The 24,020-nt window shown below is 48.0% G+C and overlaps 1 protein-coding gene across 1 annotated transcript in view; it reads left to right on the top strand.

Moving 5' to 3' along the window:
- Nucleotides 1–24,020, top strand: part of reln (reelin) — a 134,679-nt gene that overhangs the window by 26,541 nt on the left and 84,118 nt on the right. Inside the window, exon 2 of the mRNA XM_061252696.1 lies at nucleotides 2,775–2,882. Within this exon, the coding sequence (XP_061108680.1) occupies nucleotides 2,775–2,882 (108 nt within the window). The remainder of the gene's footprint in view (nucleotides 1–2,774; nucleotides 2,883–24,020) is intronic.

Genomic DNA, 24,020 nt, shown 5'->3' with positions numbered 1-24,020 from the left:
TGGCTTCTAAGCTCCACCTTGAAATAATTTTTGAATCTCCCGCCCTCTATTTTGAGAGGGCGGGAGATTCCAATAGGGGCCCAAAATAGAAACGATGAAGGGTTGAAACAAAGTAGAAAAAACCTTTGTGAATGTGAGAATCTTCACTGCATTCTCAGTATGCATTTCATGTGCTGTACCATTGTACTTGGTAGTTTGTAACAGGTGATGTGGAGTCCCACCAAAGACAGTGCTACCATAGGCCATGATTGACATGAAGTTGGGACCTTCTGAATGCAATTGAATTAAATGCTGGCTCTCCACTGCTGGTTTTTTAGTCTCAAATCTCTTGTGTGCAGACGCTTTTACGGGAACGATTTTCTTCTTTGGACAGAAACCACAGTTTTAGCTGCTTGATACGTTCCTATTACTACGCTGTGTCTAGCCATGGGTGTACCGTAGACTCCCACAGTGAGGAATTATGGTCTTTTTTTTTGGTTAAAAAAGCCATGAAAGGAAAAGAGGGAGAGGAGTGTAGAAATTTGGATAGCATACTGAGAGCGCAGCGATGAATTATTGAGACTGCAATGTGGGGAGATGCAGAGAGAGACAGGGAGGAGGTAGGGTACGTGCTTAATCCTGGGTGTAGCTGAGTCTGACTCTGTCTCACACACACACACACACACACACAAACACACACACCCGCACACATACGAATGCAGACACATAAACTACACACCCCAAGACTGACAGCAGACACAAGAACGCAAATATTTGCCCACAGATGTGAAACACACCCCCCAGAAACACGTGGTCAATAGAGACGTTCAGACGCAAAGCCACAAACGCACAGACGAGAGGCACCAGCTACAGGGCAGACTGTCAAAACACCCAGATTTTCACAGCCTTTCCCACAATCCTCTGCGACTAGACAGACCCAGCTCTGGATCCGTGATTCAGACATACATTTGGATTCCATTACCCTCCCCCCCCACCCTAGGTCTGGCCCGTTATGTGTCTCTCTCCTTGTTTTGACATGGGGGGTGTGAGTCAGAAACATGGGTAAGTTTTTTGTTTTTTTTGTTTTTTTACGAGACTTTTTTCTTTCTACTCATTTCTGGTGGGGGAGTATTTTCTTTTTGAAGTACATTCATTATGCAGTGTGCGATCTGTCTGGTTGACACAATGCCAGACCATTATCCATTCACTCAACCAGCTAGTAGTGCTCACAGAAGCATTAAAGACAGGGAAAAGAGCAAGCATAAGAGGCAAAAGAATGCCGGTTGTTAAAAACAGCCCATTCAGTCCATCTCGAGTCCTGTTTTTGGCTACGGCTGATGGATGTCTCTCCTGGTGCTGTATTTACCCGTAATGAAAAGAGCCCTGCAATACTGGAGCCCGTTTCCTCCTTGCGGTATTGTGTCATACTCTGTGGGCATTTTCTACCGGGAAAGTGGTCTCTGTAATTGGTCTCATCATCCTCGTGAATGCTAATCGCACGCTCGTTATGTACTGCTGTTGTGTAGTCTGAGGCTCTTCTATAGAGAAGCACTGCGAATGTCACTCCGTGTGAGACCAGCCATAGTCAGTGGAGGAGAGGGTGGCAGAGGCGTACTGTGCGATTGTGCCAGCGAATGGGTGTCGAGCTGCCATAAGCCAGTCAGACATTTCTGGCAGTAGGTACGCTGCAGGTGTGTGCACAAATCAGTGTGTGCCGTTCTTTGTGTTGCGGGACCGAGATGTGTCATAGCGAGGTTCTGCTGCCCTACCTGATACCTGAACACACACCTGCCCCCCCCCCCCCCCCCCCCATCCGCACAGGGATCACCGCCCGCACGAATGTCCCAGAATGTTCTCTCCGTACTGTCCACACGAGCAGCAGGACAGGTCTGTAAAACATGGAATCAATTCAGTTTTATTTATATAGTGCATTTTACAGAGACGCTTTAGAGAGTAACAGGAGAACTGAGCAAAAACCTGGCCTGAAACCCCCACAAAAGAAGAAAAAAAACGCTGATGAGAAGAAATCTTGGGAGTAACCCGGCTTTAGAGGGGGGAGCCCATCTTCAGCTGGCTGGCTCCATGTAAAATAGAGGTAGAATGAATGTAACAGCTATGTAATAAGGGATCTATAACCCTTCAGCTGGTCTCCACTGCTCTGCACTGCACAGAGTGGACCTGACTGGGACTGACATACCGCTATCTTGGGACATTTCAGCTATGAACTGAGTTCATTTCCATCACAATGTGTCAATTTTTTGCCTAATAAAGAATCTGAATTTGGTCGGTGTGAGTGAATGTGTGTCACATCACTAGCATTTCTACGAATATCATCCATCACGTAAAGGAATTACATTAATAGAAATCCATCTTGTTCTATATGTTTAGGAATCCTGCTGGGATTTCTTTTTTTTATTCCTTATTTCCTGGTGCCTGCATTGCAAATACCTTTTCAATAGTTTATGAACACATTTCATATTCTATACAGCATATAATTCCCTTGTGCACATCATGTCTGACAGAACTAAAATAATCAGACTAGTACAATGTTCATGCTGCATGGTATCATTATTAAGGTAGTAGTAATGGTGTATTAATGTTGGAGGTAATGTTATATTAAATGTAGATAAAGTACAAGGTTTTGTTTTATTTGTGCATACAAGCACATGCTTTTGTGTCCTCATGTGAGTGAACGTGCGTGTACTAAGAGTTATCTGTCAATATAAAGCATTTGTTTTCGGTTTCATAAATATTGTGTTATCTCTGATTTCCCCTCTTTTCTGACTCTCTTGCAGTGACCATCACCACCAGTACGTATTTCGATGGTCTGTTGGTCACGGGACTCTACACATCTACCACTGTCCAGTCGGCTCCCATTCCTGCTCCTGCTGCCTTTGGATTCGGTGAGTCATGCCTGACATCACAGTCAACTGACCAATAGAATTCTGCTGTCTGTTGTTTCGGTGCATGCGAATACAGGGCCGGCCTGTAGCGTCGTGGTTAAGGTACATGACTGGGACCCACAAGGTCGGTGGTTCGATCCCCGGTGTAACCACAATAAGATCCGCACAGCCGTTGGGCCCTTGAACGAGGCCCTAAACCCTGCATTGCTCTAGCGTGAGGATTGTCTCCTGCTAAATCCAATCACTGTATATCGCTTTGGATAAGAGCGTCTGCCAAATGCCATGAATGTAATGTAATGTATGGGGGTTTTTGAGATCATTAATTAAAATACAGTGGCGGTTCTATCACACCACACTGTCACAGACAGCTCCTAATTTCATTAATGAAATTCGTTATTTATACCAGGTGTGCTGGTGTGGGTGCAGGTCCTTGTTTTAGCCCTGCACTATGACATCTGATTCAACTAATTAGCTAATGATGGCATTCAATGAAGTAGAATCAGGTGTCGTAGTGCTGGGATAAAACAAAATACCCACACTCATTTCAGATTGAACTCCTGCCGTACGTAATACAGGAGAGCTAGCGATGCTCAGATGAGATGCATCTGTCGCTGGGGAACACTGGTGATGTCTGGTGAGCAGGTAGGCTTGGTTATACAATGGCTGGGTGTGGTGTGCTGTGGACGGTGGGGTTTTCCAGTGCAAGTTTCAGTTGGAACAAGACTAATGCAAGCTGGAGCCAAAGCTGGCAGGCCAAGCACAGCTTGATTGCCGTTTCATTGCATCACACGGAACCAGCACTGTGGTCCATCATGTTGCTCTTAATTCTGGTGTCTGCCCAGATCAAGACTTCTGTCTGGCCATTGTCTGCAGTCCAGGCCTGAGGTCATCAGATTAGTTTAATATACAATACCTCTGCTTATTTCTTGTGATCTGAGAGGACTATGTGTTCTTTTCTCACGTTTGGTGCCAACACTAGCTTTGCAGTTTGCCAACTTCACCCACACCTCACTTGAATGTAGATACACAGTGAAGCCTGCAGACTGAGCTGGCAAAGGTTAGCATAGTTACAGAAAATATGATGAAATAGTACTAATAAAGAAATCCATGTTCAATGAGAAGGGGACACACTGACCTAGTCTAGTTCCAGCTTGACCGTGAGATAGGGATTAAATGACCTAGCCTGGTTCAGATCTGCGGTCAGATAGGGATTAAATGACCCAGCCTGGTTCAGCTCTACAGTGAGGTAGGGATTAAATGACCTAGCCTGGTTCAGATCTGCAGTCAGATAGGGATTAAATGACCCAGCCTGGTTCCATCTCTACTGTCGGAAATGGGTGTAATATAATAGACAGAGTTTGGCATTGCCTAGGTGCTTCCACAACCATAACCGCAGTGATTAGGCAGGATGTTGGATGCGATACAAAGCTTGAATTTGGTTTGTTTGTGCACTTTCTTTCTATGTGAATTAGATATGGAAACAAAGAGCTGCAATTGACCACAAGACAGCCATTTACAGTAAAGGGTCTATACAATAAAACATTCATGAATAGACAATAGTCAAAAAACTAAGATATATTATCAACTGACTTTTGTTTTATGAAGTCATTTTCCTTGAACTTTACATGATATCCAACTTGTCTTCCAAGCCACAGTGGCCACATTAATGCATCCATTGCAGTTTTACTGCATCATTATACAGTCCATTACAATTGATAATGAAAAGCACTTGGTTTTATATGTGAGTAATGATATCTGCTCATGACCTCACTCAATCCTATGGAACATACAGGGTAAAGTGCCAGAATGTTTTTACTCTTGATATGAAGGTGTGGACCTTCTGAAAATTGTGGGTTCATCGACTAAATGTTTTGGGCTTGCAGCCAGTTTACCTCCTCTTTTATCCTTCCCTCTGGTGTAAAGTTACTGTAAAGCAGAGATCAACAACTCATGATCCTTGAGGACCAAATACTTCTGGTTTTTCGCCCTCACTTTACCTGGGATTCAGGTGTGAAAATAGACAGCAGTAGCAGTATTAGTTCAGTTAATTCCCCAGGAGAAAAGAAAACCAGGGCTGGATTTTAAGGGAGGGGCCAGTGTTGATGACCCCTGGTGAAAAGTCAGTGGTGGTATTCACTAATATAAGGTTTAAGTTTTTGGTGGTGTTCTCAGTGCTTGGTTCTATATGACGTAATAGAGATTATCTGACATTGTCAGCTGCCATACTGTTCTGCTCCATTGCCTTCTATTGCCTGCTGTTGCTGAGGGGGGCAGTGCTTGATTGTTGCTGGATAGTATACCCCGGGGAAAACGTGGGCAGTTGCTGGAAGTAACGTGGGTCATGGGACAAGTGGGAAATTCCATCTTTCAGAGGAGATATTAAACCAAGTTTCTGACTCACTGGGCCTGTATCACTAAGATCCCGCTGTCAATTGTCACAGGTTTAAAAGTGTTAACCATGATGCATCGGGTGAATAGCCAAACTGGCTCTCTCATTCGGGTAGCACAATGAATCCCCTTACAGCTGGTTTGGCTGCACTCTCAGCTCACCCTGCACTCCACCCACCTTGTTCTGCCAGGTTATTCTGGGAAATAAAGTTAACAGATACATGGAGCCACCAGGGCGGGTGGGGATGGAGAAGACAGTGGAAGAGGAGGCTGGAGCCATGGTCTCCCCGCCTGCAGCATCATGAGGCTCGCTATTGTTCCTCACCATATTCTGTGCCAGTGTGGTTTAGAGAAAACCGTATTTATTTATAACTGGATTCTTTATCTGGGAAAGGCTCCAGGTCGGGACTGCTGGGATCCCTTCATCCCGTCTTCATGGAAGCGTCTTCAACAGAGTTCTGAACCGTCGATGCGTGACACGAGGATTTGCAGAAACACATAAAGGCGAGGCGGGCAGGCTAGTGTGTGTTATTGCCTGCGCACACGGCCATATCTCTGCTTTACACTGCACCCATTATAAAGACGGAGAATGCGCGTCCATCAATGCGGTCCCCTGTGTCCTGCCAACTGTGGTGGAAGAGTTCCAGGTAGTGAGCCCAGCGTCTGAGCCCAGAGTCTGAGTTTTGAGAGACTTTGCTCTGATTCCTTCCTACTCTATCTCTACCTCTTCATCTCTCTCTCTCTCTGGATATTTTGTATCCTTGAAGAATTTCTGGAGCTGAACAATTAACCAGTGGAACCAAACTAAATAAAACCCCAATTACTGTATTGGACAAACATGAATGGAGAATTGGGACTGAATCACAGACTGGCAAATTTAATTTTTCATGCTGGCTTCCAGTCAATCCCCCCCATATGAATTCCCCTCTACACGTACTGAGGTATGCCGCCTCAAATGTAAGGACAGAAGAGGGGAGTCGCCTAAATGCCCATCTTATTTTAACAGGAAGCAGTGCCCCAAGCTATTTTTTTCTGTGAAACGCTACAAGCTGCAAGTAGTGCCTGAGGGCTTGGCGAGAGCTCTGTAATTAGTCAAAAAGCAACATGGACACATGCTGCTAGAGATGGCGTCTGATGCAGGGGAACATCTGTGAGCTTCGCAGAGCGGTGGTGAAACACGGAGGCTGCATCTCAAATGGAAGGCAGCCGCCTCGCTGCCTGCAAAACCAGCTCACGCTGAAGGTAGCCTCCTCACCTAAGGAACCTCAAAAGGCAACAAATTTGGGACGCACTTTGAAGGCAGGATTATATCACAGAAAAGTAACAGGATTACAGGTTAGCTGGCTAGTTAATCGAAAGCTCACCGAGGCTTAAAACATTGCATACATTATTATTTAAATACATATTAAATAATTTAAATGTATATATTTTTTAATATAACTTGAATTGAGCTCACCGTATACTCAAACTTGTGAACGAGCTCCTTCGCTGCCACCGCAGCTGCCTTTTTGCTGTTTTCAGCCACCCGTATTTTAATGGGAATAAGAAGCCTGAGGTAATCACAAAGATTTATGGGATGTCCAACTCAGGTGAAAGGATGCTGGCTGGAAATTTAACCAAAATAAGGCACGTTAGAAGGACACATTTTTGATTGAGTGTAAAACATTGTGAAAATAGTGCAAATGCAGCCTTCAGATCCTACCTTTTAAGACTTCATATTGGGACTCTTTCCTGGAGCGAAAGGCCCAATCCGCTATGAGGAACCTGTTAACGGCTGAACCGCTGCCACCCGCAGGCCTGGGGGTGGGATCAACAGATTGCTGAGTGGGGGTTTGGGGGGGCGGGTGGGGGGAGCTGGCGCTCGAGCGTGAGGGGGAGAGTCACCTGCCGTCTGTCTCCAAGATGGCCCCCGTGTGCTCGTGCCCCCAGCGGGCCCAGGCAGCGCACTGCGGGGGGGTTTAACGGGAGAGCAGCTGGAGACGGGGGCGGGGGAGGGAGGGATTAGGGACATGTGGGACACAGATGTATGGCGTGGTCGGCTGCAGAGGCAGGAATTCCAGGAATTCCCTGTTTTGGTTGATGCACGGGATGAGCACATAGGACATAGTACCTGGCCAATGAAATCCATCCTTCAAAGGCTTCAGTGTTGTGGTTTGAACTCGCTGCCATGTTTGTGCTTATTGAGGTCAACGACCAACCCCCTCCCCTCACCACCGTTTACCGACAAGATATACAACTTGTAAATGGCATTAATTTCATTGTTTGTTGAATGTAGTACCAGCATGCTGTGAACTCATTGTTTCCAAGGATAGAAAGACAGCTGTTATGCAATGCCGGTTACGCAATCACTTTACACATGTCACAGGAAGAGCAGTCGCCCAAAGGCCGGATCAGTCCTTTGCACGTATTTATGAATACCAGCGCGAGTGTGAGTACAACGTGCGACTACCTTTTTGTTTGAGCTGGTACCTTATACATCAGGCTGCCTGTGAGTGTTGCACGTGGGCGTTACGGGAGATGACCGGTGTCTGCGTTGATGACTCCGCTGCGGTGCGTGTGCCGTTGTGGCTGCAGCGTAATCCCCGGGGCCCGGCAGCGGTGTCTGGGCCAGGGCCCGATGTGCCCGCACTGTGGGCTGTGGGTTTGGGGTTTTACTGACTGCCTGAATGTGTGTGAGGAACCTGACCTGAGGGCCTGACTGCCTGCATGCCTGCCTGCCCAGCGCAGAGAGAGGGAGCTTCATTTCAGCCATCTGAGGTTTTTTTTATGTTTTATTTGTTTGCTCTTTACTACATTTTCAAAATTGTTTTTTCTATTGGGTCAATACCATTGCCATGCCAATAAAGGATTTTGCTGTGGGTCAAATCAAAAAAGAAGAAGAAGGTAGCACATTCTGCAATATCAAAATATTTGACTCCCTGTATCTTCTCTCCCTCTGGAAGAAGCTTTGAGGCCTCCCTCTGGGGTCTCTCTGTTCCAGCATATCTAAGAAACCAAATTAGTTATGTTGCCATTGGGTGGTTTGGGTTGAATTGAAAATTGAGAAAGAGAGGAGGACAGAAGCGGGGGCGAGGGTGAGGCAGGGATGAGAGTCAGGGTGTGTGCTGGGTGATGTGTTGGGTGATGTGGTCGGAGATGAGAGTCAGGGTGTGTGCTGGGTGATGTGTTCAGAGTCAGGGTGTGTGCTGGGTGATGTGGTGGGAGAGTCAGGGTGTGTGCTGGGTGATGTGGTGGGAGATGAGAGTCAGGGTGTGTGCTGGGTGATGTGTTCAGAGTCAGGGTGTGTGCTGGGTGATGTGGTGGGAGATGGGAGTCAGGGTGTGTGCTGGGTGATGTGGTGGGAGAGTCAGGGTGTGTGTTGGGTGATGTGGTGATGGGAGTCAGGGTGTGTGCTGGGAGATGTGTTGGGTGATGTGGTGGGAGATGAGAGTCAGGGTGTGTGTTAGGTGATGTGGTGGGAGATCAGAGTCAGGGTGTGTGCTGGGTGATGTGGTGGGAGAGTCAGGGTGTGTGTTGGGTGATGTGGTGATGGGAGTCAGGGTGTGTGTTGGGTGATGTGGTGGGAGAGTCAGGGTGTGTGCTGGGTGATGTGGTGATGGGAGTCAGGGTGTGTGTTGGGTGATGTGGTGATGGGAGTCAGGGTGTGTGCTGGGTGATGTGGTGGGAGAGTCAGGGTGTGTGTTGGGTGATGTGGTGATGGGAGTCAGGGTGTGTGTTGGGTGATGTGGTGATGGGAGTCAGGGTGTGTGCTGGGTGATGTGGTGGGAGAGTCAGGGTGTGTGCTGGGTGATGTGGTGGGAGAGTCAGGGTGTGTGTTGGGTGATGTGGTGATGGGAGTCAGGGTGTGTGCTGGGTGATGTGGTGGGAGAGTCAGGGTGTGTGCTGGGTGATGTGGTGGGAGAGTCAGGGTGTGTGCTGGGTGATGTGGTGGGAGAGTCAGGGTGTGTGCTGGGTGATGTGGTGGGAGATGGGAGTCAGGGTGTGTGCTGGGTGATGTGGTGGGAGATGAGAGTCAGGATGTGTGCTGGGTGATGTGGTGGGAGAGTCAGGGTGTGTGCTGGGTGATGTGGTGGGAGATGGGAGTCAGGGTGTGTGCTGGGTGATGTGGTGGGAGCTGTGGCTGGCTGCAGACAGCGTGGCGGTGCGTCAGGCCTGCGGGTGTGAGCGCCAGCGTCAGGCCCCATCGGGAGTTACTGCTGTCCTTGGAAAACTCATAAAACACTTGAAAGAGCGAGAGACAGACGAGGAGGCTCAGCCTCTTCTCTTTTCCTGAACCAGTTTTATTTTGTGTTTTGACTTCAATTTTAATGAAACCTTGCTGCCAAAATTAGAAAATGCCCCCAGAACGTTCCCCCCGTGAAACCGTAAAAAAGTCTTTGAGTCGGTCTGTTTTGGTGGAGTCTGGAGAAATCGACACCTACTCGTTGTGGGATTAGAGAGCGGGGAGCGTGGGGTGCGGGTGGCGGAGACGAGAAACAGCGATGGCGAGGGAATCGCGCGGAGCGAGGGAGGCCAGCGCCGCGCAACGTCACCCCGACGACGGCTCACCGTGGAATCTTCCGGCACGTCGCAGAGCTGAGCCTACGCAGTGGAAACTACGCGGGGAAAGGCGGGGTTTCGCGTCCGGGATATGAGGGGGTGGAGCAAGGGTGTGTAACTCCAGTGTGCCTTTCCTGAAAGGTGAGGTGTAGGTATGCGCCAGTCTGCAGTGCCCATTTTAAGGAATTGCGTAGAAGAGTAAGAGGTCTGGCAGGGGAAATGTAGACACAGAGTATGGAGCAGTTCTGGAAAAGAGATGAAACTGATATTTTTTTTAAAGGAATCCAAATATAGTCTGGAGCTAATGGGGGACACGTGTAACGGAATATGGAGGGAGTATGTGCGTGTGCACGTGTGCACGTGTGCACATGCGTGCGTGCGTGTTTTGAGTGGTATTGTGCATGTGCATGCGTGTGAGTTCTGAGTAGCTGTGTGAGTGTATACGTGTGTGTTTTGAGTCGCTGTGTGAGTGTATGTGTGTGTTTTGAGCGGCAGTGCACATGTGCGAGTGCGCTTTGTGTGCACATGTACAGTAAGTGTGTTTGAGTGTGTGAGTGAGAGTGTATGTGAATGTGTGTATATGTCGTTCCTATGTGTATTTTCTGGGGGGGGGGGGGGGGGGGGGGGTCTGCTGCCACCCACTCTGCCAGAACGCCACACGAGACCCGGCTGACTCAGCTGCTGGGGAATTTCGATTGCTTTGTTTTTTTTTCTTCCAGTTTTATTCCATTGGAGGATCGTTGTTTTCTTTCCAGAACTTTCCAGAAACTGTAGTTTAGGACTGACCTTTTTGTGCTGGCACCACCTATAATTTGTTTTTTATTGCTTTTTATGTACATCTCCACCACCATTTATTCATTCTGGGTGTTGTACAAAGGGCATAAAAACCTCTTTTTCTTTTTTTTTTTTGGTCCTGTACAGAAATACACCGAGGCATCCATGGCAACCAAACTCGTGGCAACCCACACATTCGTATGCGTATCTGAAGAATAGGATTTTATTATCGTTTGAATCTAAAATGAATGGAGTTGAGCGAATCCATAGTAAATGAAATGAGAACATGTGTGGACATTTCCACAGTGCAGTGCCTCATAACCGTAACAGGATAAAAAGGCTTTGTTTTATACATAAAGAGCCGCTGTACTCATTATGGTTCTGCTTGTGTGCAAGTCTGTGCTGTAGTGTTTAGGGAACTGGGTTTGCAAGGTAGAGGCTGTGGGGTCGAAACCTAGCTGGGGCACTGCTGTTCTACCCTTGGGCAAGGTACTTAATGTGAACTGCTTCAGTAAAATTCCCAGCTGTATTAATGGTTTGTATGTACAAAAGTAACCTATCACAGTGGCTGTGGCTGAGAAGCCCTGATGTTGTGCACTGCAGACTATAGATGGGTTGTGGTTATGGTTAGTCTAAGCTAACGACGAAAGACATGTAAACAGACAGTGATTTCTTTCTCACTCAACGTCCTATTTTATTGTGTATTTCCGTTGTAAATTGCTAGTTTTACTTTTGACACATTGTTTTGTAATATTGTGGTGGAGTGTGTCTTTCCGCAGACGTGCAGACACTGTAATACTACCCTAAGAGAGGGGAGGAGGGGAGGGGGGAAGTGGGTAGAGAGGGGAGGGGGGAAGAGGGGAAGAGTGTGGAGAGGGGAGGGGGGAAGGGGGTAAGAGTGTAGAGAGGGGAGGGGGGAGAGGGGAGAGGGGAAGAGTGTAGAGAGGGGAGGGGGGAGAGGGGAAGAGTGTAGAGAGGGGAGGGGGGAGGGGGGAGGGGGGTAAGAGCGTAGAGAGGGGAGGGGGGAGAGGGGAAGAGTGTAGAGAGGGGAAGAGGGTAAGAGGGTTAGAGTGTAGAGGGGAGGGGAGAGGGGGTAAGAGTGCAGAGAGGGGAGGGGGGAAGGGGGTAACAGTGTAGAGGGGAGGGGGGAAGGGGGTAACAGTGTAGAGCGGATGCAGGTGCTTTATCAGTCATAGTTACTCTGTGTAATTGTTGTCGCAGTGTGAGTGCTGAGTCCCGGAGATTCCAGTCAGTGACAGATCGCTTGTCAGGAACGCCGTTGTCTGTTTTCGCCCACATTTGCATATTTGTATTTATTTCCTCTGTCGGTGTGCGTGCGCGGTGTGATCCCAGCAAGGGGCGGGGCTCCAGCTGCTTCTGCCAGTCTAACGACACCGATTGGTGTACTCTGATTAAAATTTAAATCCAATCCTATGGCTGAGGGGTCAGATGTGACATGAAAACGTCACCGTATACATCAGACCTGGGTCAAATACGTAATACTGGGACATATGAAATACTCTCAAAAAGTGCAAACTCCGCCTTCTAGACCCCTTGGTTGGCACAGTTGCACAAGGCAAGATCAGTCGAGCACAGAAAAGTATTTGAATCCAAAGCAATTATGTATTTGAGCCAGGTCTTGTACGCACACCTACGCACGTATGCCTGCGCACACACATTCACACATTCCTGCAAACTCTTTCACACACCCTTACTCATCATTTATTGGAGTTGTGTTGTTATTGTGTCAATACTTAATGTTTAAAAATGTGCTATCTGTGCATTGATGTGTTTGTTTTTTTATGAATAGCATATGAATATCCCATCTTCTGTGTGCTGTTTGAGAGGAGTGATGAGAGGGTGAGGGAGAGAGAGAAAGTGTATAGATAGATGCAGAGGGATAGAGAGAGGAACGAGGGAGGAAGGTTTCCCAGAGGAGAGAGGAGCTGTCAGTCCCTCTGAGACTTCAAACACACAGCAGCCCTGTGATCAGTCTGCCTCCTGACTCTGCACTGACAGCTCTCTGACTACACCATTTACACTGTGCGTGCTGAGTCTTACACACACACACACACACACACACACACACACACTCTCTTACACACACACATGCACTATTATACACACACACATGCACTATTACACACACACACACACACACACTCTTACACACAGACACACACACACACACACTCTCACGCACACATGCACTATTACACATGCACATACACACACACACTCTCTTACACACACACGCACTGTTGCACACACACACACACTATTACACACACACACTCTCTTACACACACATGCAATATTACACACACACACACACACTCTTACACACAGACACACACACACACACACACACTCTCACGCACACATGCACTATTACACATGCACATACACACACACTCTCTTACACACACACATGCACTATTACACACACACACACACACACACACACACACACTATTACACACACACACACACACACACTCTCTTACACACACACATGCACTATTACACACACACACACACACATACACATACACGCATATGCATACACATACACACACACATACACATACATGCATATGCAAACACATACACATACACACACACAACACACACTCTTACATCCATGCGCACTCTCGCGCGCACACACATTTCCTGACACGCGCGCACATGTACACACACACAAACCCTCCTACATGCTCTGACAAAACCGGCAGGCTGACACCGATGCACTCTTCACACACTGCTGCGCAGTGAAACACAATCGCACAGGAACTCTGCTCTCATATGTAATGAAACGGAACTGTTATCCCAAGCTTCCCCACTGAGTTTCCAAGTAATGCGCTGCCATCGCTGTAAAGTGTTGCAAACCTGAATTAATTGCTTCAGTAAATACATCCAGCCATTAATATTAATATAGTTCAGTTGTATAAGGCACACTGGATATGGATGTGCGTTAAGTAAATACAGCCAGTAATGCAATCAGATTGATGCTCAGACATGAGGCTGGTTATCAGCATGCCGTGCATCATCGTTTACTTGACATGATTTCTTTCCAGTGCCACAGTACCCATCACTGTTAATCTCTCTTTCATTCCTGTTCTCTAGCTCACTCTCTCTTTCACAACCTCTCTTCCCCATCTCCCCCTCCCATTGTCCCTTTCTCCCTCTCTCATCATCTCTCTCTCCCTCCCTTTCCCCTCCTCCTCCCATTCTCTCACCCTCTTTCACTCTTTTTCACTTTCTCACCCTCTCACACACCCTTTTCCTCCCCTCTCCTCCCTTCTCTCTCTCCTCTCCCTCCCTCTCTCTCTCTCTCCCTCCCTCCTTCTCTCCCTCTGGCAGACACACACAGACACAGATTGCAGAGAGTGCCTCAGCCTCAGCTCTCCCTCGAACCCGAGGCCTCGTGAAGCTAACAGGTGGCTCAGCGTTTGTGCGCTCCCAGAATGCAGCGGGGCACTCGAGCAGTGCTTTACGCCCTTTCCACTGGCACTCCCAGGGTGCCCTGCTCTCCTCTCTGCTGTTCAGGCCTTCAACTCTAGCTCTCCTCTTCTTCATTCATTCCTTCATTCCCACACTCTGTGGTAGCACTAGGGCTTATATGACCGTGTGGGGTCTGGTACTGAACTCTGTGTGACGCTGAAGGGATTGCATTCCCTCCTGAAAAAAACAGCTCAAGCTTGATTTTGAAACAGCTGGTAGCCGCTTGACCAGTTCAGACCAGCTCCCAGCTCAACGTGGTCTAGCTGGTTGACCAGTTCTTATCCAGCTAGACCAACTTATGACCAGCTTGACCAGCTTACATTTCAAAATGGTCAAGCTGGCGTAGCTGGGTTTTACAGCAGGGTTGCTATTGAGATGCTTAGCGTAGTTCCAGTGTGCTGCACCAGTTCAGTTATCTCAGCATGTGCTATACATGTGCGTGTATGAGTGGGTGGGAGTGTGGATATTTGTTGAATTTCAGTCTGTGTGTTTATGTGTTGCTATGTGTTATATTCCAGTCTGTGTGTGTGTGTGTTTGTGTGTGCATGTGTGCGAGAGAGTGACCGGGGGCCCAGCCAGCCATGTGCTGGGATGACTAATGGCAGGTTTATTCAATAGAAGTGATGCAATGCTCTTTTAAAATGACCCATCAGAATACAATGTGACTCCAGAGTGTAGCCTTTGAAGCTGCTGGACAATAGGATAAACTGTTGGTAACCAATGAAATAACAAAATGGCCACCCAGAGCTTCTTGTACATTGTGTGAGGTAAAAGTGTGTGGGTGTGTGTGTGCGCACGTGTATTTATGTGTGTGTAGGATGTGATGCGTATTCCACAATTCTAGCTAGAGAACGAGCCTTCGACATGAAAGCGAGCGTATTTTCCCGGGGAACTGAATGCGTCTTCCTCGTCTGGTTCTGGTTTTAATTTCCCGTCGTAAAACTTGTTTAGCTGTAACATAAAGGAGGAAAGGCACTGTGGTGACATGTCCCCTTTGGATCGCACCGCAGGACGGGCCCACAGATGGGCCCCCGAGCAGTCACACGGGGACACGGCCTCCATGTCGTCCGTGGGCTTCCTGACGGGGTCGGCTCTCATCACCGAATGCTTATTCAGCACAGGCTTCACTCTCACTTATCTGCCTGAAGGATTCTCCTGGCCGCGGCCACGCAGAGACAGTTTACATTACTTACCTCCTGTCCCCGCATACAGATGGATACTTACTGCAGCGCCCCTGTCGCAGGTCAGGTGGCTGGACCGCTTTAGTAAAGAGCGCAGACGGTCCGATCTTGCGTTTGTGTTTTTCCGCGATGCGTGGAACGTTACGCACAGAGATGGGGTCACGGTACGGAAAGTGCCATCGCGGGGGAAAAATGTGCCACACATTCCCAAACAGCTGCATTTGATCTGAGGCTAAAACCCGCAATTATCCCACTATAAATACAGTTCCTTCAGAAAACAAATACATTTCCTCAGATGAAAATAGAGATCAATTTTCAATAGAGCTGGAACTTCAGAAGAATACATAATAGTAAATAATCCTTATTTAATTAGAGAGGAAAGCATTTCTGCCCAGGGTTTATTGGCTGAAGCATTGTTTCGTTGCGAATAATAAATGCAAGCAGTTGAGTTGTCTGGTCTTCATCAGAATGTATGTGCTCACTTATTTTTCAAAGGCTTAAACGTTGCAAGTCCCATCTGCTGCCAGTAATGTATTCAACATTGTTTCGACATTGTTTTCCATTGCATTAGCAGATTTGCTAACCATGTCCAGTTCCTTAACCACACTGCCTCACTGCGACCCCAAAACTCTCCCTTTACTGTATGCTCTTTGTCATCTACCACATGTGAATGCATGCTGTCTGCTGGTATTCAGGTGGTCAGGAACAAGAGGACTGTCCATCAACCAGTCGGGTCACAGATATAGTTTTTATTCTGGATTTCAGGGTGATTTCCCATTCCTGGTGAAAGGCAGGGCGGTTGAGAGGTAATAAAATAAGTACCTGCACATGGTCTTTCATTTCTGCCCATTAGTGCTCTCCTCTGTGGAACTGTACGGCAGTTGGTGTGTTACCGTGCCAACACGCTCCTGTGACAGGATGCCCTCCTGCGGCCTCTTCCTTTTTTAAACGAGGAAGGAAAAAGAGGAAAGAAAACTCTTACTAAGTGCTCACAGCGGCTGTGCTGGAAGCTCATATAAAATGCATTCCCCAAGTTCTCAGCACTGAGTGTCAGGAAAAGGAGTTTGGTCCTCTCTAATAGAGCTGAAAAAGTACTGGAAGAGTACTGCACGTGTATGTGTGTGTGCATGTGTGTGTGTGTGTGTGTATGTGTGTGCACACAAGATACTTTTTTGCAGCTCACCGATGTCCTCAGAGGAGAGCCTCATCCCAGATGACCCAGATCTGGTACAGGAAATGGCTCTGTGACCTTCTTCCTCTCTTGCCCCCCTTTTGAGATCCAGGCTGTTACAGTAATTGTTTTGGTGCCTTCCAGTCCTGCTCTTTTGGATCGGGCTGGCGTCTGCCCCTCTACGTTCCTTCTGTGAAAGCACCGGTCCATCCTTCGGAGCTCCCCTCCTTTCACGCGACCCTGAACCCCCCCCCCCCCCCCTCCCACCCAGCGGCGCAGCCCTGACACCTGTCCGTCTCCCTCTCCCGTCCCTCCATCAGCCGCAACATGGCGTCACTCCATTGCTCCACAAGCGGCCGGCCCTGGGTGTTTTCCCTTGTTTACGGGGTGCAGAATTAGCACAGTCAAATCGGATTAATTAAGCAAGACCTCAAATCGTTAGCCGAGAGTCGCGTCGCATTAAAAATCAAATTAGCGCGACGCCTTCCAGGAGGTCTCCGACGGGCACGGACGCGGTGCTGACAAGCGGGGACTCGGAAGCGAGGGCCCGGATCTCCGTGCTGGATGGACGGGCGCCGTCCCTGCTGGGGACGTGTGATACTCAGGCCCCTCGGGGCCACAGGAAGGGGAGAGGCGCTCTCTGACTTTGCCTGTTCCTGCACTGAGGGGGTGCCGCTTCTCCCCCGACTCCCATTCCACATTATCGTCCTTTCAGGACAGAAGTCCCTGGGCCTGGGTTTGGTCCTGATGCCCGCACTCTGCTCACAGACGTTGCTCATGCTCAAACACCATCACCCAAGTTCTGATCAAGTATGGACAGAGAACTCTTTAGTCTATTCCTATCAAATAGGTGATGTTTAGACCATGTTCATCATCTCTGGTGCGGTGGTTGTCCTTGCTGCAGCTCTTTATTGGTCCGTGAACAGATTTGTTCATTGGTCTTTTGAAGAGTCACACTGCAAACAAATAAGAGGCAAGTGTGGCTGTTGTGTTCTTTGGATGCTCTTTCTGAACCAGAAGTTACAGAGGGACTGTTCCTTATCAAAGTCCAGCATAATTCCTCAAAAGCCCATTTAGTGATGAACAGAGACCAAGTGACCTTTAGCCTGAAATGTGTCCAGTGAAAACCACTAATATTCTGCAAGCTTAATCCTCTTACTGGACTCTGGGGTCAGAAGTAAGGGCTGTGCCCATGATTCGTAGCCAGGGACACGGGCTCTATTGTTCAGTAATCTTGGAATTACAAACTGTTTTTGAAAACAGATATATTCCTCATTATCTGTTTATCCCCTTATTTGGACGGCTCAATCACTGTTGTAAACCCACTTCAACACTGCAGCAGTTCAGAAGAGTGCACGGTAGTTTGAGTTATAAGCACAAAAATGTCAAGAAGCCAACTGCCGCTGCCTCTCTCTGAGCAGTCGTTGTGGGTTGACTCGCTTCAGATGCTCCCTGTGGGGTCTGTTGTGGAACTGTGGGATGTCACCCTTCAGCGAGAACCTTACTTTTAGCTTGACACACACCCTCAGAGCCCTCAAATGTGTCATCCTTTCATGACGGAATCACTTGTATTCATCTTGGGGAAATGACTAAACCTCTAGATATAGGCTGCCCAACCCTGTTCCGGGAGTCCTACCATCCTGTGGGGTTTCACTCCAATCCTTACACAGTACACCTCCTTCATCAACAACTACAGATCTTCCAATTAGTAGAATCAGGTGTGCCAAATTACAGTTGAAGTGGTGGTATGTCTCCAGGAACAGGGTTGGGCAGTCCAGATCTAGAGGTCACACAGAAGTCTGTAAAAGTGCAGGATGAGAGTTGATGGACCTGAGAAAAGGCAGTGGTTTGATGTTAAATTTAATGGGAGGGTGAGTGTGTTTAAACAAATCCCTAAGATGTGAGAACAACTGTGCAAGTAAAATGGGCTATTCAGGAAGTCGGAACAGAACTTTTCTGCTGTGTGTTGACCGGGTTCTGTCAGAACGCCGTTTTAAGACACGCCAGCCTTCACAAAGTGTCTTGGCATCTTGTTTGTGCATAACTCTGCCCTGCTAGGTTATGACCCATTGATGATGGATGGCCTCCATGAAAGATGAATTGTTCTATTGATATATGGGGGGGGGTACCCATTTGTTATTTCACTTTGCTCATGTCTTCCCCAACAGTGCACACACACATGCACCCTAAGGCATGCAACAAAACTCACACAGACACACACACTCGCACACACAATAACGGAAACCTCCAGGTGCCTTTAGTGCCAGCTGAACTACCCTCCATTCATGTGGCAAATTCCCCATTCCAGTTCCCACAGTGCCCGTTGCCCCTTTTCCCCCCTCAGCACTGGCAGTTCCCTCCATGGCCATTACCACACAGCTTGGTCCTGGCAGTGCCAAGCAGACCTCCGGTGTAACCATGGCGATGCCACTCTGTCGCCACGGCGGGGTGATTGGCAGATGCTGCGACGGTTCCTCTCGGCGGGCGAAGGGTGCCAGAAAAGTCCCCCGAACGCGCTGGCACCCGACTGTCTTCCCAGCCAACCTTGAGATCGTCCTCGAGAGCAAGGCTCCCGCGCGCCAAAGCGCCCTAAATCTTTAGCACTGTCTGCAGCGCCGGCGAGAACAGGGAAAGTTATGGAAATGCATCACTTTTCAGAGTGTCTGCTTAATGGCCAAGGGCTGACAGGGTTTCTGGCATCTTCCGATATTATTGTCCAGGCCTCAGCAAACACTTCTGGAATTTTCTGATGTCGAACCAATGTTTGTCGGGCAAGTCTAAAAGCCAGTTACTTGAATTGCCATTGTTTGGGCTGAGAGTTTCAGTCATCATATACAGTACGTATATACACTTGACCGTACCGTTAGACATTTCCTCTTTGGCGAAGGTCCCTCTGAGATTCTCGGGCCAGACTTTGAGAGTTTCTGGCTGAGATGCAGTGATGGTGGAGCGGCTGTTTGTGGAGTGGGGTGGGATACCGGGAGGGCTGTGTAAATATTTACGCAGGAGTCGTCCGGGCCGGCAGGCCAGTCCAGACCAGGCTCATTAGGAGGGGTGGCTGCGCCAGCGGCTCAGGTCACAGGCACATGTTTGGGTGCGTGATGCATCTGGGTTTGGCCTATACGCGGGCCTGTTAGCGGATCTGTCAGCGGACCTGTTAGCAGGCATGTTAGCAGGTCTATTAGTGAGCCTGTTAGTGGGTCTGTTAGCAAGTGTGTTAGCAAGCCTGTTAGCGGGGCCCGTTAGCGGATCTGTTAGCAGGTGTGTTAGTGGGCCTGTTAGCGGATTTGTTAGTGGACCTGTTATCTGGTGTGTTAGCAAGCCTGTTATCGGGCCTGTTAGTGGGTCTGTTAGTGGGCCTGTTATGGGGCCTGTTAGTCTGTTAGCATACTGTCTGTCTGCTGTGACAGTGGCCCTTGCGCTACACCCTCCCCAGCACAGGGGAGCTCTCCTGCCGGGGAGGTGTGTGTTTTCCACAGTTGACAGCGGGAGCAGTCAGATCACATCGGCTCCGGGGGGGGCAGGTGTCAGGCGGAGCGGGGTTGGGGGGTGGGGTGGGGGGGGGTTGTTGTCACGCTCCTGCGTCATACACGCTCGTGGCTCCAGTGACACACATGCTCCCACGCAGGCCCATAACCCCCCTGGCCCGCCCTGCGCGCTGGAGAGGCCGTGGCAGAGGTGCGTGCAGGCGGGCTCGTGCGTGATCCCAAGGCGACGCTCCGAGCTGTCGGAATGCTGTCGGAATGCTCCCGCCTCCCCTGATCTCCGGATCGGCATGCGCGGCTCGTCTCCACACCGCCCCGGCGCGCGGGAAGACAAACGATCAGCCTCACGATGCCCGCGTTCACACGAGCTGCTGTGCATCGCATTTCATTATAACGCAAGCAGGTGTGCGCGTACGGATCCGTACGCACACACAGACACACGCGTGCACACACGCACACACACGCGCGCAGATACGCTGTACAGATTAATATTAATGGCGGTATGAAATCAGGCTCCCTGCAGACAAAATCAAATAACCGGCCCCCTTTTTTCGCGAGAGCTCCCATCTCTCGTAACATTTCATAACTCGCAAGGCGAATCATTCCGATGTGCTCGCGCTGTAGTGCAGAAATATTCAGTCCTGTGTAAATACGGTCAGTCCCCCGGGGCGATGTGCCTTTTTAACGTTGGCGGTATTGCGCTGGTCGGGGCCCACCTACGGTCCTGCTGAGCGGGAGGGGGTTCAGAGGGGGGCGGTGGTCATGTGTGCTGGTGCAGCCCAGGACTGTGAAGGGCTGAGTCTGTCAATGCACAGGAGTGGGAAGAAACTGACAAATAAATAAACAGCAGGCCCATTAGTATTAATTAACCCACATTTTAATAAAGAATAAAAATAGTCTGTAGTATGTTAAGAAAAATGACTAACAATGGCCACAAAGGTCATTCTGCTCGGTGTAGAAAGGTGAAATTTGTAACAAGCAACATAAAGGCAAGCAAGTACGTATAGTATATCAGGTATAATTTTTGAAAATATTTCTAACAAAAATACCTGTGGAGGCATCTCTTATTCGGGGTGATTTACCAGGCCCTCGTTCAGCCTAGTGTCCATTCATAAATCTGGATATTAATGGATGAAATCTGGATTAAGTGCTGTGCCCTGCCTGGTATTTGAACCAGAAACTTTCTGGTCATCTGATCCTCTTTCTTTATGGACAAATATCCATCCTACTGTAAAGCACTTTGAGATCATCACCGTACAATGAGAAGCGCAAATGTTTTATCATTAATACTTACATACATTCTGTGGCTTTATAAATTGGGTAGATGCCTGAAAGGCAATTTCACACCTGGATATACAATTTACATTTGGGTTCATTGACCAAATAGAAACACCAGCCAATGTTTCTGGTTCAAAACTCCTCTGTTGAAATGGCCAAATATGTATGCTACAAGTAAATATATTTTCTGAACTAAACAATGTACTGGATTTACTGTTATAATGAACAAATAAGCTAACAGTTGATCCTTTTTAAAAATAATTTATGATGTTACAGCAAAAACAAGTGCTACACATATTTATCGTGCTCATTTGTACTTGAAGTTCACAAGTCATCCTGCAATTGTCACCATATTTTCACTGTGAATGTTCTCTGAATTATAGTGTTTTTATGGAGTATTGAACATAAATATAGGGATGGTTGGCTCCGCTGTTATCTCTCTCTCTCTCTCTTGTCCTGGAGTGCACCAGGCTGTTGCACCCGGCAACCGCTCGCCCATCTGTTCCAACATGGAGATCAGATTCTGCTGTGAGAGAGAGAGAGAGAGAGGGAGAGAGACTGAGAGGGAGAGGGAGAGAGACTGAGAGGGAGAGAGAGAGAGAGAGAGAGATGGGGTTGGGAAATGAGAAGACATTGATGGAGTGATATAAAGATGAGACAAAGGGAGCGAGTGAGGAGACGGAGAGTGCGAGAAAGAGAGATGGGTCTGTAAAAGATAAACTGGCGTGGGGAGATGTGGACGGAAGGGCAGGGCGGAGGAACAAAGGGCCTTGTATTAAGCTGCTTATGAAATGGTCTGTGGTGCATTCATTAATAGCGCGCGGCATTGTCTGCGCTCCATATCATATTAACATCAACACAGCACAATGCACACCCTGCCGTTTGCCCCCCTACCTCTTCAGTCACCCGCACTTTACAGACCCTCACACGCTCTGCCAAACCATAATCGCTCACATCTACGGTTAATGGGACTGCTCTCAGCCGCCACTGCCAATCACAGGCACGCCCCGCCCCCCCTCCCCAAACCCACAGTTCTTCATACATGCCCCCCCCCCCCCCCCGCGCTCATGTATGAAACGTTTGCATTCATATTTGCGGAGATTACTTCGCAGAGCCGTACCGTGGGAGTTAACAGGTCATTTTCCGCTGTAATTAATCACATCGGACGGCTCACAAGTGCCCAATCTGCATAAGAAAGGGCCTGGGGGTTGGGTATGTGTGATTTTGCGGGTATGGGGTTGAGGGGTGGGGGAGTGCTTTCGTTGTTCAGCTACCATAATCATGACGTGACCACTGTAAACAAGAATAAGAATATGATGCAGTTCCACATTTTAGGAAAACATGCATAATCCTTAAAATTGCACACTGTCTGATGCTTTGTTGATGTTTTGTCTGACCTTACTGCATTTTACTAAAGGCACACAGCGCGCCAGGGTGGCCAGAATGTTAAATTCCACAGAAAGTTACGCTAAGAACTAACATCATGATTAAGCCCTCTTCCGATATATCTTCAGATCCCAACAGTACATTCTGTATCCCAGTTTATCATTTTCTGTTTTGAACCTCTGGCCCCCTTTCGTAATAACAATTTGCGGACATTTATTAATGTGTGACTTACCTGCCACCTTGTATTTTAACGGACTTACCGCTTTCTAGAATGTATAACTGCGCCAAGGTCATAGTACAGTAACATCAAGAATGTCCTAGTTAATTCTCCCATTAATGTTGATTACTTATCACTGCAAAAAGGACAAAGTTAGAGTGCTGCCAATCGTTATGCTCACCCCTCTCACTGTTCAGATTTCCACTGGCAGTCTTCCTTTCGCTGCCGCGTTTATCAAGTGTCCAAATTTAGAACTTTTTGTCAATGTTATTTTTCAGCCATTATCGTGTATTTAGTTGCGAGTGAATCATAATGTACTGTATCCCTCATGGACTTTAATCTCTCATCTCTGGACTATTGGTATGTTTGCAGTGTTGTTTCAAGCTAGCAGGAGCCAGAGAAGTAGAGTTGAGAGGTCAGGCTGAGTTATGACAATGATATGCTCCCTGATAACATTAATGCTTGTATCACTGAGAAGTCTTCTGGAATGCCAGTGGCCCCATACAATGGTCTTACACACGTACACGCACACACACGTATACAAACACACACAAACACACACACATACATATTTACACACGCAGTGTGATATATCTCCCTCCTCTCTCACCACGGATGAGAAGTAGTGACAGTGACCCACAGCCGTGGACGGTGAGAATCCAGCTGCTCTGCCGTGGCCTCCCATCTTCAGGCAGAGAGCGAGGTGGAGAGAGGTCAGAGATAGTGCTGTAGGAGAGGTATTGTACGCTCACTGCAAAAAGTGTTTCAGTCTTGTAAAGAGACTTCTTATTTTATTCTATCATGTCGAAAATGATCCCTTATTTTAAGTTACTGGTTGTTTGACAAGTTACATTTCCATACCCCATTGGCAAGTCAGTTCAAAAATGACTCACCTGACATATTGGCAATAGTCTTGTGTAGTAAAAAAGTAATAGTGTCTAAATATAAGACTAATATGCTTGACTAATATTGTTGAGATTGGCTTATTTTTTGTTTTTTTGCAGCCCTGTATAATATGAGAGATGTGTGTCTACATGGCCCTGTGCAATATGAGAGATGTGTGTCTACAGGGCCCTGTACAATATGAGAGATGTGTGTCTACATAGCCCTGTGCAATATGAGAGATGTGTGTCTGCAGAGCCCTGTGCAATATGAGAGATGTGTGTCTACAGAACCCTGTACAATATGAGAGATGTGTGTCTACAGAACCCTGTA

The sequence above is a fragment of the Conger conger genome, chromosome 8 (assembly GCF_963514075.1).
Source record: "Conger conger chromosome 8, fConCon1.1, whole genome shotgun sequence".
NCBI lineage: Eukaryota > Metazoa > Chordata > Actinopteri > Anguilliformes > Congridae > Conger > Conger conger.
Note: the sequence above shows the minus strand (reverse complement) of the source record. Positions and strands in the feature narration are given on the sequence as shown.